Genomic DNA, 18,724 nt, shown 5'->3' with positions numbered 1-18,724 from the left:
CCTGCATTAGGAGATCTAATATGATAACAGGAGAGTGGTTAAATATGTTTTGAATTTTTTTGATTAAACTATATGCATTTCCTTTCATAAAGTGTAGCATTTAACAGTAAAGTCACCAAAGAAATGATTGGATACTTCAATTAGCAGTTGTGTTACAGCAGCTTATGGGTTATCAGATATGTTTAATTACCTTAGTTTGTGGTCTGCTGATTTGGAAAGCCATGAAATGAGAAATCATTTGCCAGACTCTTTGTTATTAAGTATCGAATAGTATCATTATAGGCTCTTCCTCTGTGAAACCATCAACCATTCAGGGTCTGGGAGGTAGACATCCCCTCTTCTTGTTAGGCCTGGCTCTGGCCTAGTTCGGCTAATGTAGACTGCTGTGCAGAGGCAATTCTAGAGTCTCTTAGGGCCCTAAGCAAAAATCAATTTGGGGCCCTCCAATGTCTGCTAGCGTCCCGAAACTTACTCCCTTTCCTCTGTTTATTCCTGTTTCTTTTTTTCTCTCCTCCAGAAAGATCATTTCTCTTCATGTGTCTTTGTTGATTTTCATTGACAAACTTGGGTTTTCACAGCAATAATGCATGCAAGGCTTAGCAGAGAAACACAAGTGGGTGCTGTCAGAAGGGGCCCCCTTTCGGGAGGTTTCCTTCCGTCATTGCAAAATTAGCACATTTTAGTTTGCTGCTTTGGTTTAAGTTTGTGAGCCCTCAGGAGCCCCCTACTGGTCTGGGGCCCTAAGCAGTTGCCTGCTCTGCCTCTGAAAAGCAGCGCCTCTGCTGCTGGGGGACTCGATACACTGAGATCCTGTCTTATCCTCTCTCGGTCTCTATCTGATAAACGCTCCATGTGTCTCATTTGTCCATGTAACTAACTTTGTATCTTCCCCAAATATTTTGCACTCCCTTGTCCCGCAGGTTCCTATCATTGTTTTTTGCAGAACGTCTGCTGCTGTGGACATGCTTGACTTGACTGAGTTGATTTACATAATCATTATTAGAGATACAATGGCTAATATGAGTCATTTTCTACTTTGTATTGGAGTTGCTACTTTAGGTCTTCATTATCTGTTTATATTCTGTGGCTGGGTGTGCATGTCTCTCTCTCTCTCTCTCTCTCTCTGTTTGTCACACTCTATTCTTCTGCTCGGCCAGCTGCAGAGGAAGGCTGTTAACAAATGAGCCCGTTTAATAGAAGCTGTCCTTGAAACTGTTTTCACGAGCCTGCTCATCAAGGATACATGTGATGATATCACAAAGAATGCAGTCTAGACCTGGTCAATATGTTTAGTTCCATGACATAACTTGTGTTGTGATTTTGTGCTGTAATGAAAATAGTGATTGAGTGACTAATGGTTTTTAGGAGTTGCCACCTGGAACACAGCAATACAATATTATCATTTTAATAACACCCTGAGCCTGATGATAACTGTGAATGTCTGCAGTGTGATAATGGGGAATACTGTGAGAGTTTACCTGACATACGAGAAACAAATTATTTTAGAAAAAAACAGCAGCACTTCTTCATCTTCAATGTGTTTATTGTGATATAGAGCATAGTATAGTATGGTAAGACTAGGGCATATTGTTGGGAATGATATCCCCTTCACTTTGAATGTTTTGTTTCTACCCACCTGGAGTATGAGGATGAAATAATCCACAGGCTTGTTCCTGTGGAAGAGGTAGTGCTCTGCCGCCCGCTTGTTCTTCTCGTCGTACTTCAGCTCCTGGATGACGTTGGGATGCTTCAACAAACGCAGCAAAATCTTTTCTGACATTTGTACCGGGGCAAACGGCTCGACCTCTGAAGAAGCAGAGAGAGGAGGACAGGCAGACTGTAAATAAATACAGTAAGTTACATTAATTTATAGCATGGACAATACTTGCTTATAGAGTTGACACAAATATCCACATTTTGAGAATCTAAAAAAAATCACTGATAGACAGTCTTCTTTTTTTAAATTATGAAAGTATTGATATTGTTTAGGCAAAACATATCTGATACATGTCAGGCATTTCATTGACGTTACATCTCAAACAACAAAGTAGCATTCAAGAGGCACTGATTGAGAGATTCATGTCCAAGTGATTCATGAGAATATTTGGCATTCACCAATTTCCTCAGTCTTAAGAATCAACAGACGAGTCATTACTATTTCCTAAAGAGCTATAGGTTTAATAAGAACTGATACAGCTTTTTATCACGTTACAGACGTCAACTACAAGGAAATAAGAAACTGAATAAAACAATGAAAAATGTGTTGAGTGTATATTTCTTTTGTATCACTTTAGCCCAACTAATGGGCTACAGATACGTATTTGTTGCTCTCCTGGTAAACAGCCCCTCTAACGCATGACAGAGAAAAGGTCATTTATATACCGGTTCTCTGTGTTACTGTCATGTCCTTTGCTGACCTCACTCCTATGGCATCTCACTTGATGTTATTCATTCTTCTTTTTTAATAAGTGCTTTGCAACTGTATCCCAGACTACCTTCTGTATGCTGGTGTCTGTGGTTGCTGAAGGCTGCTGCTACACATACTGCATACTATCTGTGAACGCTACACTCACCTCTACATTAGTTCTTTTGCAGATAAGGAATATTTGTATATATTGGCTATGAAAGCAACAATATGTAGGAATTTGGTTTGGTGCGCTTTGGCATCAATCGAAGGTCTCTGAGTGCAACTGCACTGTAGTAAGACACACGTAGACAACTGACAAGGTACAGTAATATTTAATTGCAGATTTTGCGCTAATATAACTCAAGCCTCTTTAGCTCCTTGTTTGCAAACTGTTTGCATGTGGAGTGTATGTGTATGTGTATTCAACTGGCATATCTATTGGCTGTGGCTAAATTGCTTCATTGACGAGGTTCATTTATTATGCTTGTTGAGAGAGGTCTGTAAGGTTCCAAAATTGTAAAACTAACTTTAGACCTTTCAATGTAAGGTGAATGGCACAAAAATGAATACATGTGTGTGTAAACCTGAGACATAACTTTGGCAATAACTTTCTGCTCGTTAAAGGGGCTAAACATGAGACAACAATGACACTGATAACCATACAGCCTGACTTTACTTCCTGCTGTGAATAATATCTGCAGAGATGTACACTCTGCTTCTTTCTCTGTCACTCTCTCGTCTTCTCTTGTTAGCTGGATCCGTCACCTTGTTCTCCTGCCTCTTAGCCAAGGCGGCTGTATCAAACCGCACGGACAGGCTAACTAGCTTCTTTAAATAGCTGAAGGCTTGTGTGTGAAAGTTGGAGAATTGAAACAATTCTATCCTATGTTTTCTGAACTAAATACACAAACTTCACTCCAAGGAAAAATCGATCCCTGGAACACTGTTCGTTATCTTCAACAATGTTCCAGGGACAACATTTTCCTCTGAGGACAGTTTGTGTATGGAGGTATGAACATTTACCACAGAATCTGTACACTTCTCCAACTTTCACATTTCTCTACCAAAACTACACAGTGCACCTTTAACAAAACTTATGCACAACTTTTAAACACAGGTATCCACATTGTGACTGGGCCAATCAGCCCGCCTTTCGACTCAATGGCGGTGATATGTGTCAGCTGGCTCCACCACCAGGAACTAAACTCCCTAATAGCCTTTAGAGGAACTTAATCAACACTTAGCTGCTAGGTCAAAGTTCTAAAGCAAATCCCACTGCAATGAGGCGTAGTCAACCTCTGCTGCTGCTGCTGCTGCTGATGATGTGGTAGTGCTGCTCGGATATTCTGCAGCCTGCTCAGAAATCCATTTCCCAGGGGAAAGCGGGTGAAATATTTCACATTTTACACTAAGTATGTTGACTTGTGTGAGAACTCTGATCATAGGCCAAAAATGCTGGAAGTGATGTCACTGAGGAACGAGTGTAAGCAAACAGGGTGCTGTTTTAAAAGCTTTGAGCTCTCAGAGAACGATGCACAGGCAGATAGACGCCGCCTTTTTTTTTAATGGTCTCCACAGACATCCCGTGCTGTACTCCTGAGAGGCCTTCCACCTCTTCACATACACACACAAACACTTGTTGTGAGTCCACACACAACTCATTCCCTCACACCCCACAAACAGCAGATACTCATTCTACACACATACTCACTCCTCCCTACACCCACTTGCCCAAAAACTCAAAGCCGACATGGGCACATGCACACACAAACAGCCCAGACACACACACACAAACACACACACGCACTCTCTCTTCCCGCAGTGAGGGGCCGAGGGCACACTGGGGGAAGTCAAGCAGCAACGCAGCCCACTTGCCTGTTGCTAGGAAACGCAGGGTAGCCAGCAGAAGCTGAGGTGATATTTTAACCTTCATTTCATTGTCGGTTGGCTTGAAGGCCGAGAAATCCTGTTTCCTTTCCCGATGGGTGATTTTCTTCTTCGTCTTGTTGTCAGCTGAGAAGGGAAAATGAAAAAGTCAAGCTCAAGACGCAAACTAAAACAAACTTTTTTCTGCAACAGGAAAAGGTCGATCCACGCCACGCCACAGACACTGAGCCCGTCCTCCTGGGTCACAGGGTGACTAAACTTGAGTTACCCAAACTTTTTTTCTTTTTCTGGAAAAGTAGCTGTGGCGTTCTTCTCAGAACTAAAAGAGAGCTATAGGGGGCTACAATGTTAGCTTACCACATTCTTAGCATTACTTAAAGCCATATGCATTAGGGCAACAAATAGACTGGCACGTAATCCATGTCTGCACTCCCAAACTGATAGAGCTGTAATAGTATAGAATAATCCTGTATGACACATTCATCAAGGGTTATAATTTAACATTGGTAAACTTTGAAGGAATTTGGAAGTGATAAAAAATTATTATTATGAAATGCAGCATCTGGAAACCTCGCTGATGAAACTAGAATTAGGTTGAGTTTTAATACAGAACATAACACTGATGTGCCGCAGACAGAGTGTATAGATATTACTAATTCCCAACTCTTGTCCCTACAGTATGTGGGCCTTTAAGTATACAGTGTAGTGTGGACCTTTCATTCAGTTGATGCAACTTTAGATTCAGAATAAGAAACTGATCAAATTTTCAAGTTCCAAAAGGATTTTTCTGCTATTCATACCACAATATACTGTACGCTGTGTTGAGTGTTTGATTTTTCTTGATTTCAGCATTAAAACTTACATTAAAGTCCCAAGATAACAAAAATGTGTCTCAAAAATGATTCATATGTTGCTTGACTAAGATGAACTCTTAGTTAGTTTAAATGAGTCCGAGTGGAAGCGAATTAGACCTCAACCACCTAGCTCTGATAAGTTTAGAGTAGATAATGGATTTCAGACTGGTGCTCCTGACAGACTGGACGTACTTTGAGGTTTTAGAGAGAGTGGGACTTAGAAAGAGAGAACCTACTGTACAAGTCAGTCTCGTCCAGGATCTCTGACTTTATGATTTCTTCAATGACGTCCTCCAAGGTGACAATACCCAGCACCTCGTAGAAAGGGTCTCCCTCGCCCTCATTGTTCACCCTCTGAACTATGGCCAGGTGGGATTTTCCTAGCGAAACATACATGCACACACAGATACAAAAACACAGGTTATAAAGTTAGGGTCGTATAATGAGAAAGAGTTATCACCCTTCAGGTGGTGAAGGGTACAAACAGGCAGGGAAACACATGGCTATTTCTATTTTAGATCCATTTAACATGTTACACAGGTAAATGCTTAAATACACATTGGATATACATGATAATCAGAAGGTGTTTAGACTGTGATAACTCTGAGGCTGCAGTGTGTATCACAGATATTAGACAATCAGAAACCCACACAGAGCAGGTGACACAAGGTGAACTAGAGGAGTAATTGATATCGGAGTCAGTGATCAAATTCTAACATTGCCAGCAAAAAATGTGAACGACCAGAGAGACAGACAGTCAGACATTTATCACATAAGTCCCCTTAGCCCTTCCTTCCTCCACATCTGTGTTCCCAGGACCCTCCTGTGTGCTTTACAGTCTGAAAAAAATAAATAAAAAAGAAACTAACCGCTGTGTATGCAGAGAATACTGTCAAGCAAAATGCTAAACAAATTCTTTGCCTTTTCTCAGCTTGTGATCATTTAAAAGGAATTTTCCAGAGGCCCAGGCTAATATTAGCCCCTGCAAAATGAAGTTTCCATTCCGCCCCGGCGATATTCTCACCGAGCGAAGGAACAGACCGGGTGAAACCTCCACTGTGTGATCAGATTGTCTCGAAAATGGGCCGTTTGCATGCAGATACACCTGGGTGTAAATAGTGGAGGACGTCAGTGAGCTTGAGTGTGCACAAGTTTGCACGTGTGTCAGAGTGCATGCTGTGCAGGTGCAGGAGCAAATGTGTGTGTATTTGTAGAGAGCGCAGGTAGATCAGTGAGTCAGAGCTCAGATGCGGTTACAGCTAATGTTGGCCACCTCGGTGCAGACGAGGCTTTCAGACTGAAAGGATTGAGGGCTGATCACAGACAGTGTTTTATTGCACTGCAGCTCGCTGCTCCCTGACAGCGCTATGACAGCAAACTGATGTGCACAGTACAGAGTCTCAGAGTGAAAATGTTGTGAGCATTACATGCAGAATTGATGCTTTTAAGAAATATATCAGGTTTCACCTAATAGGCTTGCAGGCTAAAATCCACAAAGAGAGGTATTAATAATGTAAACACTAAATATGTTAATGCTAAAATCTCATTTTCAAGCTGTGCTGGGAGAGTCCTCCCATTTATATTATGTTGTCAACGACATCTAGTGTGCATTGCTTTATCACAGAGGACTGGGTTTAACTAGGACAAACACAAATGGAGCGTCAGTGGGTTACGGCAATCAGGCCCCAAAAGTCCTTGAGCAAGCAATTACTCTACACTGCCCAGAGAGAGAGAAAGGCAAATGGAGTTGCCGACACAGCACAACGCAGTGAAACCGATCAATGCTCACTTCCTCCTCTTTAATGGCATCCACTCCGCTCATGTCAGCTTCATATAGGCTTCCAAATTTAGGTTTCTGAGCAAAGAATACCAGACATTTGATTCCTGAAAGTGTGAAGAGAAATGACCTGAACAGGAAAATTCTGAAAATAAGCCAGTTAAGGGACATGTTTTAGTTTGAATTGACCTGTTTTGTGAACAACTATGGTCGGGGGTGTGGGGAGGGGGGGAGTTCTTAGCCCTTCAGTATCCTGTATTTTCTTCTGTTATTAAAAAAGGGTTACAAATTACAAATTAAGTTTTCCTTCTAATCACAGTAATGACGTAGAAAAATAGCCTTTCAGTGGTGGTCTTGACCGGTCCTGATTTAAAATCCAGAGTCCGTCCAGTCTGAGACCGAGACAAGACTGAGTAAAAATGTTTTCGATTCCAAGTCGAGACCGGGACCTTCAAAAGGTGGTCTCGAGTCTGGTCTTGAGAACAAGACTGATTTCAAGTTCTACAGCGTCAGTATAATTATTAGAAAGTCTTTAAATCATTTGACCAAAGTACTGAACATCTTTTAGACTGATTTACAAAACTAGCTTGACCTGCAAGCTTTTTTCTAAGCTTTCAAACACTTTAATCTACCAAAAATGATTATTCAAAAAAATTACTTTTTTGAATTACAATATTAACTAATTACCTTCAGTATGTTTATGACCCTTCCCCAAGTTGACTCACATGCTATCATATAAATGAAATCCCAAACATTGTTCACTTAATCACAAATGAGCAAACATCCTAAGATTTAGTTAAACACTATTAAAAAGCTACTTGTATAAAGAGCACTTTTTTGTTTGTACAGAGTGATGGTGAGTGTTGTGTGTGGAGCCTTAGTGGTGACAGAAAGTTACCTCATATCAGAAATGACGGACAATCTGAATGGGCTACAATGATCTTTGTTTGGCAGAAGGCGAAAAGTCGTCTAACAGTTACAAGCTAACCCTAAGTAACAGGGTGAAGTTTCCTGAGTCGTACTCACACACTCAGTGTATCCAACTAAAGGTCCAAGGTAACAGTGGCTGGACAGCGTCGTGTAGGCCTACCTTGTGTAAAAATCCAGAGTCTAAATATCAGAAAAACTCAAGACACACACACATACACACACACACATACACACACACACACACACACACACACACACACATACACACACACACACACACACTCTTGATGCATACAATGTTGTACTTTGCAGTCATGTCCAGAACATTGAACATTTGAGGCTTGTCAGACCAGCGTACTGCAGAACCAGTGGGCTATCATAAACAGGTCAACAACTACATACACACACATTTTGTATGATTTAGTTAATTGTTTGATGTATGTTAGAGAAATGTGAAGTATCCCTGTAAGTACTGCTTCTTCGTGTTTCTCTCCACTTGCTTCAACAGAACACAACTGCTGTGACGTAATCCGGACGTCAACTCCAACTTGGTCTATGAAACCGAGAATCACAACAAAAGTTCCTTAACGAAAACACAATATAATCTTTCAAACCTCTGAAATTAGAGGAGACATAACCTCTTAAATTGTAATATAAAACGAATCTTATCTGATGTAGTAATTAAAACACCTGCACACTTGTAATTATTTTAAGTATTTTGCAAGGAGAGTATATGATTTCATTTCTTGTAAAGCTTGTCTTGATATTTTGTCCATGCCATGTGTATAGGAATGAGTGGTTCGGCTTTATCAGAGGAAAAGGAACAACCAATGGGAATGTGGATCAACAAAACCTCACCTCTCTGACAGAAAATGAGGCCCAACCTTTGACATAAATGTAAGCCTTCAGATAAGAGGTGGAGGACATCACTCAGATAAACACACAATCTGTTCTCCCTTCACAGAGCCATGTGCTCACACATACTAAACACACACATGTACCAGCACAAGTCTTTTGTTTGACAAGTTAAACTAATCCCATCAGGAAGTTTGTTCACATCAAGAACACTTTCCTTCACCTCACCCTAAAGAGGAGGTTACTCTGGGTTAACTATTAGAAATGGCCTGTTGTAAGAGCTTTAACACAGGCTGCAACGGTCACTAGTTCAAAAGAATAAAAAGAACGACACCCAGGGAAAAAAAGTATTGTGACGCTATTCATAGAAAAGACAAAAAGTAGCATGTCTATGCAAAGTTTAATATTGTTTATACAAGAGTCTGTGCATGGGCAACGATGTAAGGAAGAAAATCCACTTAATTAAGTCATCTTTGTTGAGCTCTCCACTTTTCATCTAGCACCACCACTTCCTTTAAAATGTCTTTCAACCTTCTACAATAGATACCAGTGGAAAAATTCTAATTTCTACCAAGGGGTTCATTGATTTTTTTCAAAAAGGTTTGATTGTTATAGTTTTACTTTTGTGATCCCTTGCCGTTTTTTTTGTCTTAGCACGACCTTAACATCAAAACATCTACGTGGTGCACTGGTGCAACATTTTCTACAAATACCTGAAGTCACCAGAAATCCAACCAATTTACTTCACTGAGCCCCTTAATGTTACTCTGACTATTAAAAAAAATCATCCATTAAGACAGTGTTCAAAGTTGAATGTATCAACATCTTTAGGATGGATTTTCTACAAAATCTCATTCATTTTCCAATTCAACAGGAATTCATGTCACCGATCCTCCTGATCTTTTCTAGTGACAACATCCGGTCAAATTTTGACATTCACATCAGCCTCAGCTGTACAAACAAATTTCAGCATTTTTACAGGCGATTTAATGTGGTGATGGTAAATGTAGCCTGACAAACATTAGCATGTTAGCATTGTGATGGCTAAAATGGTTGCAAGCTGATGTGAGCCTAAAGACGGAATCACAGAGCACCTTGCAAGAAATTAGACAATTGACCACAGCAGGCCTAAGAGTCAACATGATTCGTCCCATAATAATTATAAATATGTTGAAAATTTTTCATTTAATTCAATTTAACAGTTTTTTTTAGATATGAGTCATACAACACTTCAATACTGTGACCTTAAGAGCTCAACACACTGCGATGTAACAAAATGTCAATTACCAATCATAATCAAACCAACATACCACAATAGTATTCGGAAAAATGTTCTGCAAATTCACACAAAACAACCAAACAGACAGAAAATCAAAAACAACACAACCCAACCCAACACAAAACCAAACCAAAACCAAATATTAACAACACAAAACAACACAGAGCACAATACTTATAACACAACCAAATGCAAACAACACAACAAAATACTGCCAACCAATCACACACTAATAACATGATGAAATTCAGAACAACATGACCAAATACCAACAGACCCAAACACCAAAGTTATATAAAATAGAACAAAATATTGGCAACATACCAAATGCCAACGATAACCAAGTAGTAAAAACACGATGAAATAGAAAATGACACCAAACACTGACGATACCCAACAACAGGACCAAATGCTGACGATACACAACCAGAGACCTACAGCACGGTCAGATAGAAACATAGATAACACAATTAAATAAAGAAGACGATCAATGACCAAACAGGAATAACCCAAACAAATACTGGCAACAGATTCTAATTGTTCCAACAACATTCCAACCAAATACTGTAGACAACACTATCTAAAACCTACAGTCCCACAAAATACACATCATTAGATTAAACAATGACAACAAAATAAGTAAAGAAGAAACGACCAAATACAGACCACACAACCGAAGTGCCGAAAACAGCTACAAATGATGAAAAACAACAATACAGTCAAAACAAACCAACAGAACCACCACCACTAAATATAAAACATAACCAAATAAAGACAGCGCAACTAAATGAAGCTAAGCTTCAGTTCAAGCAGGAAGACTGTGTCATACTCATTCAGACATCCATTCACTAGTCATTATTCATACATGGCAGGGGCCGCTGAGGCTCAGTTGGTAGTCGTCTTTCTCTAGGTCTGGGGTTCGATTCCCAACTCATGCAGCCACATGTCTGATGTGTGACGTGTTCTTGGGCAGGTTAAGTGTCTCAGGTTGGACACTTAACCTGCTGGTATGTTGGTGGCATATGAATGGAATTTGTTACTTCTGATGGCAACCTCTGCCATCAGCGTATGAATGTGTAGGTGTGACATGAGGTGTAAAAGCGCTTTGAGTAGTCAGAAGACTAGAAGAGCGCTTTACAAGCTCAAGTCCATTTACCATTCATCATGTCACTCCCTCTCTCCATATCATACTATCCTGCTGTTGGCCTTACTACCCCTTCATGTAAATGAAGACATGAGACATGATATTTTTTTACAAACTTGTCAATTAAATAATGAAGTCTCTCCTGATTGAAATACAAACGTAACAGACAACAAAACCAACCCAATTCAATAAAGACAACACAACCAAATAATGATGATAAAATAATCAACACTATCAATACAAATAAAACACCAAATAAAATATCAACACATCTTTGGGGCGGCAGTAGCTCAGTCTGTAGGGACTTGGGTGTGGAACCGGAGGGTCGCCGGTTCAAGTCCCGGTGCGGACCAAATCTGGAAGTTGGTGTGGTAGCTTGAGAGGTGCCAGATCACTTCCTGAGCACTGCCGAGGTGCCCTTGAGCAAGGCACCGGACCCCAGCTCAGGAGCGCCCGCTGTGGGCAGCTCCGTCACTCTGACATTTCTCCATTAGTGCATCCTGTTTGTGCATGTGTATATTTCAGCCTATGTGTGTGTTGCATAATTAACTGAGTGTAAAAAACTGAATTTCCACTTGCGGGGATCAATAAAGTAAAACAATAGAACAAATGAAATGAACAACACAACCAAATACTCAAAAAACAGACACTTAGTCTGTGTTACTGCAATGATGTGAATATTATTGGATATCTTTGGATGTTATTCAGTGATATTTAACATGTGTTTCGTCTTCCAGGTAGAATCTGGACTAAATCAGACATCATATATCAATGTTTATTCTCATTATAAGTTTTAATAGTGATGAGAACAGACGCCAGAGTCGAAAAGCATGCAGTAAAATTAAACTATTTATCCAAATCATCGATATAGTGTTCCATTTAATGTCTTAAACTAGTAATTAAAAGTGTATTGAAACGTTGGTACTCAAAAGTCAAGTATAGTGGCTGAACTTTATGAGAAACAACTGTTCTTCCTGTGCAGTAGTTAGAGAGTGTAGATAGATGTAGTTAGATTGTAGTTTCAGGTGGTGCTATTTTATGTAAACAAAAATTCAAGCCAGTGTTTCAGTTCAGTGCCTGTGTGATCCCCACTTCTGCTGATGTCTCCAGTCTATCTTCAGTCTATTTCTGTCTCTCTCAATGTTACACACACAGACACACAAACAAACAAACACAGTTGCCTTTTGCACAGTGGCTTCAAATCTTTTTGTCTCGCAGTCCCACAAGATGAGTGCATATTTTCCAGATTCCCACAAAGACAAAATACCACACAAGCGACATTAAAAAAAATCTGCTTCTGTCTAACATAAATATGTTACTGGACGATGACAGCCTGTTTATTCATAGCTCCTTAGCTGCTGTTATGGCAGTGGGTTTTGTGAAGGGGGACTGGAGGTAGTCTGACCCTCTGAGGCCTGGAACTTGGAAGCAGGCCACAGGGAGAGCGTGTCCTTGCAAAGACCAGTCGTCTGGGGTCCTATAAGCCACCACTGCTGCCTTACATCTGGGGCTGTCTAGCTGGGCCGAGGCTGAATGCATGCTGAGTAGTCCAGCACAAAGGCACCCTGCACACACCAGGGTCAGGGGTCAAATCACTTTCAATTTCAATTATTAAGGAAGCATGTTTTCTTAAGTTGAAAACTGTAAAGCTGTTTCTTTCTGATTTCTAAACTATTTTGGAGAATAATTGTTGTGTCATGAAATCTGTAAATGGCACTTTCAGTTTACATTTTGAATTAAGTGAAGTAAACACACACACACACACGCATACAAACACTCACAAACAAACTTACCAGCACACTCCCACACACACACACACACACAGGATTATTTAGTTTCCCTTAACAACAAAGCAGCAGATGACTAAGGTACCAGGAAGTGATTAATCTCAGTGAGGAGAAAGTCAGTGACCACAAAATACTTGGTATGTTGAGCGCATACAAAAATGGGCTCTACAAGGAAGAAACATGTCAAAAGATGTCAACTCTAAAAGGCCATTGATTCACTTTTTAAAACACTAATGTTAAGATTTACTTTAGGTTCTGAGTTTCTTTCTTAAATCTGTAACTTTATAAACTATGATTATACAATGTATTTACCTTTTGTTATTTTAATAGATCAAAGTTGAATCAAAAGTTTGAATAAGAACTGGACTCCGCATCCATAGTAGTTAGGTTGGGTTTAAATGAAACGCTTTAAAAGCTTTTTTTGTGTTGAACAAAAATGAACCCAACATAGCAGTGTTAAAAACTGCAGCGACTCAAAGTTTCACTTCAGGTTGGATTCAGATGTCATTCAATAAGTCATATTCATTCAACAAGTCGTAAGTCAGGGCATGGCTCCTTTAAGTGAAAAGGTGGGTGTGGCTATTAAGTGTACCCCGCAGCTAGTCGAAGTTACTGAACTTGACCATTTTGTGTTTGAGGGGTACTTTTAATGCAAATACCAACTTTGCTTGCTCTATGGCCTATTACCAGCTTTTTATCCAGCAAAGATGACCTAACACTGTGTCCTAACAGCACGCATGCGTTATATGTCGCGCTCTGTCGCGCAGCAACGGACGCTCGCTGTCCACACTGTATACGTTAAATATTGAATTCTATGCTCTGTAAATTTCAGTATCCCCCCTTGCAAAGAGAATAACATCTAGTGCTTTTGTACTGAAGGTGGACAAACATGTGGTGTGGTGCTTTGTATTAACAAGCAGCTGACTCAAATCACAACTCAGAGGCTGGTCGGTAAACGACTTGCGGTGAGCCAAAAAAAAAAGTTAATTTTCCGGTGTTGACACAAGTCAAATCTCAACATTTCAGTCACGGATGTGGATATTATCAATGCACCTCTGTAAGATGAGCTACCAAGCTCTATTGAGTGAGAAAAGCGAGTGTCAGTGCCTTGTAGAGCCCCTGTAAGCTCTGGATCTACCTCTGGGTCTCCTCCCAGGTGGATGTGCCCAGAAGACACCAGAGAGGGTCAACCAGGAGGCATCCTGATCAGATGCCCAAACCACCACTGCTGCTTCTCTTGATGAGAAGGAGCAGCTCTACTCTAAGCTGCCTCTGAATGTCAGAGCTCCTCACCCGATCTCTAAGGCTGAGCCCAACCACCGTTCGGAGGAATTTCATTTTGGCCGGTTGTATCTGTGATCTCATTCTTTTCGATCACTACCCAAACCCCATGACCATAGGTGAGGGTTGGAAGGTGGATTGACTGCCAATACTGCTGACGCTGCGCCAATCCGACTGTCAATCATGCAATCCATTGAACCTTCACTTGTGAAAAAACCCCTGAGATACTTGTACTCCTTCTCTTGAGGCACAGACTCACTCCCAGCAATCTACAATTTTCCGACAGAGAACCATGACCTTGGACTTGGAGTTGCTGACCCACATCCCAAGTTTCCCAACCACTTCAAACTCGGCTGCTAACTGCCCAAATGCCTGCTAGGGTCCAAGCCTTAAGAAGCCATCAGAACAACATAATCTGCAAAGAGCACATATTAAATTCTGAGGTCCCCAAACTGGAAACCCCCCTCCCCTCAGCTGCGCTTTGAGAACCTTGTCCATGAAAATCCCTAACAGAATCAGAGACAAGGGACAGCCCTGGCGGAGTCCAACATGGACAGGGATTGTGTCTGACTTTGTGCCGAGAATGCGGACACAGCTCTCACTCTGGTCATACAGAGACATAATGGCTCGCAGCAACAGCCCCGGGACCCCATACTTTCGCATTACCCAAAACATTACTTTCCAAAGGACACGATCATAAGCCTTCTCCAGTTTTACAAAACGTATGGTAACGTTCTGCCTGCGAAAAGCTTTTACCGTTTTTATTCTGTTACATTTGCTCATTATGCTATTTAGCATGTGAGTTAAGTGGAACTTAATGAGATAGTTTGAGTTTTTTAAAGCAGGGTTGTACTGTATCTGGTACTTATCAAATAGACATAATGTAGGTGACGTTCAGCCCGGCCCCTGTTTGGAGAAGACAGCTGGAATACTGGCCCCTGGTCCAAAGACAGCCTGTGACCACAAGGACTGTTAGGAGGTGGACACAAGAGAGCAACGATGCACTGCAGGACTGCTTTGAGTCCACAGACTGGGATGTACTCCGCCAGCCACATGGAGAGGACATTAACAGCATGACTGACTGCATCTTTCTGCATATATTCTGCATCACAGAATATATTAAATTCTGTGAAAACACTGCTTTACCGGCCCGGACTGTACGCTGTTTTCCTAACAACAAACCCTGGATCACCAGTGACCTGAAAGCCCTTCTCAACAAAAAGAAACAAGCCTTCAGGTCTGGAAACAGGGAGGAACTGAAAAGGATACAGCACGATCTGAGGGAAAAGCTGAGGGAGTGCAAGGACTCATACAGGAGAAAGCTGGAGGCCAAACTCCATCAGAACAACGTGAGGGATGTGTGGACGGGAATGAGGGAAATCCCTGGTTTCAAGGGGAGAGAAAGACAACATTCTGGCAGCCTGGAGAGGGCGAATGAGCTAAACCTGTTCTTCAACCGGTTTAGTTCACAGCCTTCAGCTGCCTCTCCCACCTCAAACAACACCCCTGTCCTTCACACCTCCCAGCCTCCCTTTGTATTTTCTCTTTGAAAGTGTTGGAGAGGCTCGTCTTGACCCACCTCAGGCCGCAGGTGAAACCATCCCTTGACCCTCTACAATTTGCATTCAACACCATCCAACACCATCCAGCCACAACTGCTGGAAGAGAAGCTGCAGTTGATGGGTGTGGACTCGTCCATCACCTCCTGGATTACTGACTACCTGACAGACAGACCACAGTTTGTCTGACTTGGCAGTGTTCAGTCTGGAATGGTGGAGAGCAGTACAGGAGCTCCACAGGGGACTGTGCTGTCTCCTTTCCTTTTCACCTTGTACACCTCTGACTTTAAATACAACTCCAGGTCATGCCACTTGCAGAAGTTTTCTGATGACTCTGTGGTTGTTGGGTGTATAAATGATGGGCAAGAGGGGGAGTACAGAGAGCTGGTGGATAACTTTGTGGAGTGGACAGGAAGAAATCACCTGATTCTGAACTTGGATAAGACCAGGGAGATGGTGATTGACTTCAGAAGGAAGAGGACAGAGCCACCACCGCTGCGTATCCTGGGAGAGGATGTGTCTGCGGTGGAGGAGTACAAGTACCTGGGTGTCAACATAGACAACAAACTGAAGTGGAAGGCCAACACTCAGGCTGTGTACAAGAAGGGGATGAGCCGACTCTACTTTCTGAGGAAGCTGAGATCCTTCAATGTGTGCAGCAAGATGTTGGAGATCTTCTATAAGTCTGTTGTAGCCAGTGCACTGTTCTCTGCTGTGGTCTGCTGGGGGAGCAGCATTGGAGCTGGTGACACTAAGAGACTGGACAAACTGATTAAGAAGGCCTGCTCTGTGACAGGCTGAGAGCTGGACTCTTTTGTAGTGGTGACAGAGAGGAGGACTCTTAACAAACTGTTATCCATTATGGATAATCCTGATCACCCTCTACACACCCTACTGGACAAACAGTGGGGCAGCTTCTCCAACAGTCTGATCCAACTCCGCTGTCACAAGGACAGATACAGGAAATCTTTCCTACCGAAGGCCATGACGCTGTACAACAGCTCACCTCTTGCGAGCAGAGAATTGTCATCATGATAATGTCTGTCTCTCCATACTGTCATCTGTTCTGAACATGTTAAATTTAAAATTATCCCTGCACTCAAGTTCACTTAATTTGTCTGTCTACTCGCCGTTATATTGAATAGTTTCTGCTGATAATATGTCTACACTCATTCACTTTAACTTATCTATCACTGATTGCACAGCTCTAGACAGCTCCCTATGTCAATACTGTCCCTTTACAACTCTGTTTTTGCACATTTACATTGAATCTTTCATACTTAAGACTAGTAATGCTAAGTTAAATCCTGGTTGTATATATTTCCATTCTTAGTTTTTGATATTTTTAGTGTTTATTTACTTTGTATTTAATATTATATTGTGTTTAAATTTGCTAATATTGTGTTTTTTGCTCATATTGTGTGTTTGGACAACCTGCTGCTGTAACGCCACAATTTCCCAGTTTGGGATCAATAAAGTAATTCTATTCTATTCTATTCTATTCTATTCTATATCTATTCTATAATAAACCAAGTGTAGTTTGTTGGAGATGAAAATGATGAATATTGAGAAGCAGTTAATTATACTGCAATAAGAATAAGAAGAGAGGAGAGGAGACATCTAAGGAGATGGAATGTACAGCGTCGGAATGGAATGGATGGAATGTTCAACTCCATAGCACTGTTAGCTTTAGGCTGCTAGTTAGCCTACATTAAACACATACAGGGGTTCATGATACAAAGAACATATTAATCTTCTCGTCATAAACTCGTTATCCCGATGTGCTACATGTGAAAATGTTGAGCAATCAAAGGGATTGAGACTGTGCGTTTCAACGCGTAGCTACATTTTTTAGAAGGTGCAGGTCAAGCTAGGTACGAAGGCTTCTGCGCAGGTATAGGGCTACGGGAACCTACAGCATATGCTTCAGTTTAGATTCAATGCAGGAGTATAATTCAGACTTTAATGTCTTATTCAGTGCAGCTGAGTGATGTCATTATCATCCAACAGAATTTGGTGAAATCCATGTGGTGACCAGGATATTCTTTGAACGAACAGTCTACGAAAAAACAAGCAAACAAAAACAAAACTGTGATACCTTCAGAAAAGAAGTTTGATTGCAGCTGTATGAAGAAACATAGTGCTGAATGACAGGGCTGTCCAACTTCAATGTGAATATGGTAAAGTAAAAAATAATTCATATTACTTAATACATGCTATGGTGTAAAATGTGCAAACTTAAACTGTTAGATTTTTTCATATAACAGACTTTAATTTGCTTCAGTAAGTCTCTCATGACCACATCTCCAGCAACATGGGGGGCTGACCATCATCTGCTGTGTGTCGTACACTTACATTGGATAATTACCTCATGCTGTGCTTAGTACTCATCTGATGATACATCTATATTTTCAATGGGTTAGGGGGGTTGGGGGGTTTGGGGGTTAGGGTATTTTTCCCCTGTAGATAGAAAAAGGCTGATATTAAAATAGCACTGACTCTTGTTAGTTACATTGGGCCAAACAAGCCACCCATATGTCCGTCTATCTTTCTATTCATCCATCAATCTATTCATCCGTAATCCAAAGCCAGGCCTGAGAACCTCCACTCAGGCCTTCAGAGACTAAGCTGTGTGCTCTTTTCCACCATTCCCAGCTTATTTATGGAATGCAGCTTTGTCATATTTTTCCATAGCGCAATTTTCCCCTATAAATAGACACGTAAGGCTTGTAGAGTTAGGGTGGGAGTATGAGGGGTCAGTATCTGTTTTGGACACTCATCATTGCCCCACTCCCTGTCTTCTGCCCCCCACCTCCCCTCCACCCCCTATTTTTCCAAATATTTGAGCCCTGACAAATATAGTGCATGTTAGGGTGATGGGAACCCATTGCAAAGTTGCTGTTCTAAGTCTACCTCCAGTGAAAGTTTCCAGCCATTCTGACCCATTTTTCCGTTGACATAGAC

General features: G+C 41.2%; 1 protein-coding gene across 1 annotated transcript in view; it reads right to left on the bottom strand.

Annotated features, from left to right (window-relative positions):
• Positions 1–18,724, bottom strand: part of cnnm2b (cyclin and CBS domain divalent metal cation transport mediator 2b) — a 51,528-nt gene that overhangs the window by 9,820 nt on the left and 22,984 nt on the right. Inside the window, exons 2-4 of the mRNA XM_061050981.1 lie at positions 5,385–5,528; positions 4,283–4,420; positions 1,637–1,806 (exon numbers count right to left, since the gene is read on the bottom strand). Of these exons, the coding sequence (XP_060906964.1) occupies positions 1,637–1,806; positions 4,283–4,420; positions 5,385–5,528 (452 nt within the window). The remainder of the gene's footprint in view (positions 1–1,636; positions 1,807–4,282; positions 4,421–5,384; positions 5,529–18,724) is intronic.

Source organism: Labrus mixtus, chromosome 2 (assembly GCF_963584025.1).
Source record: "Labrus mixtus chromosome 2, fLabMix1.1, whole genome shotgun sequence".
NCBI classification, from domain to species: domain Eukaryota; kingdom Metazoa; phylum Chordata; class Actinopteri; order Labriformes; family Labridae; genus Labrus; species Labrus mixtus.
Note: the sequence above shows the minus strand (reverse complement) of the source record. Positions and strands in the feature narration are given on the sequence as shown.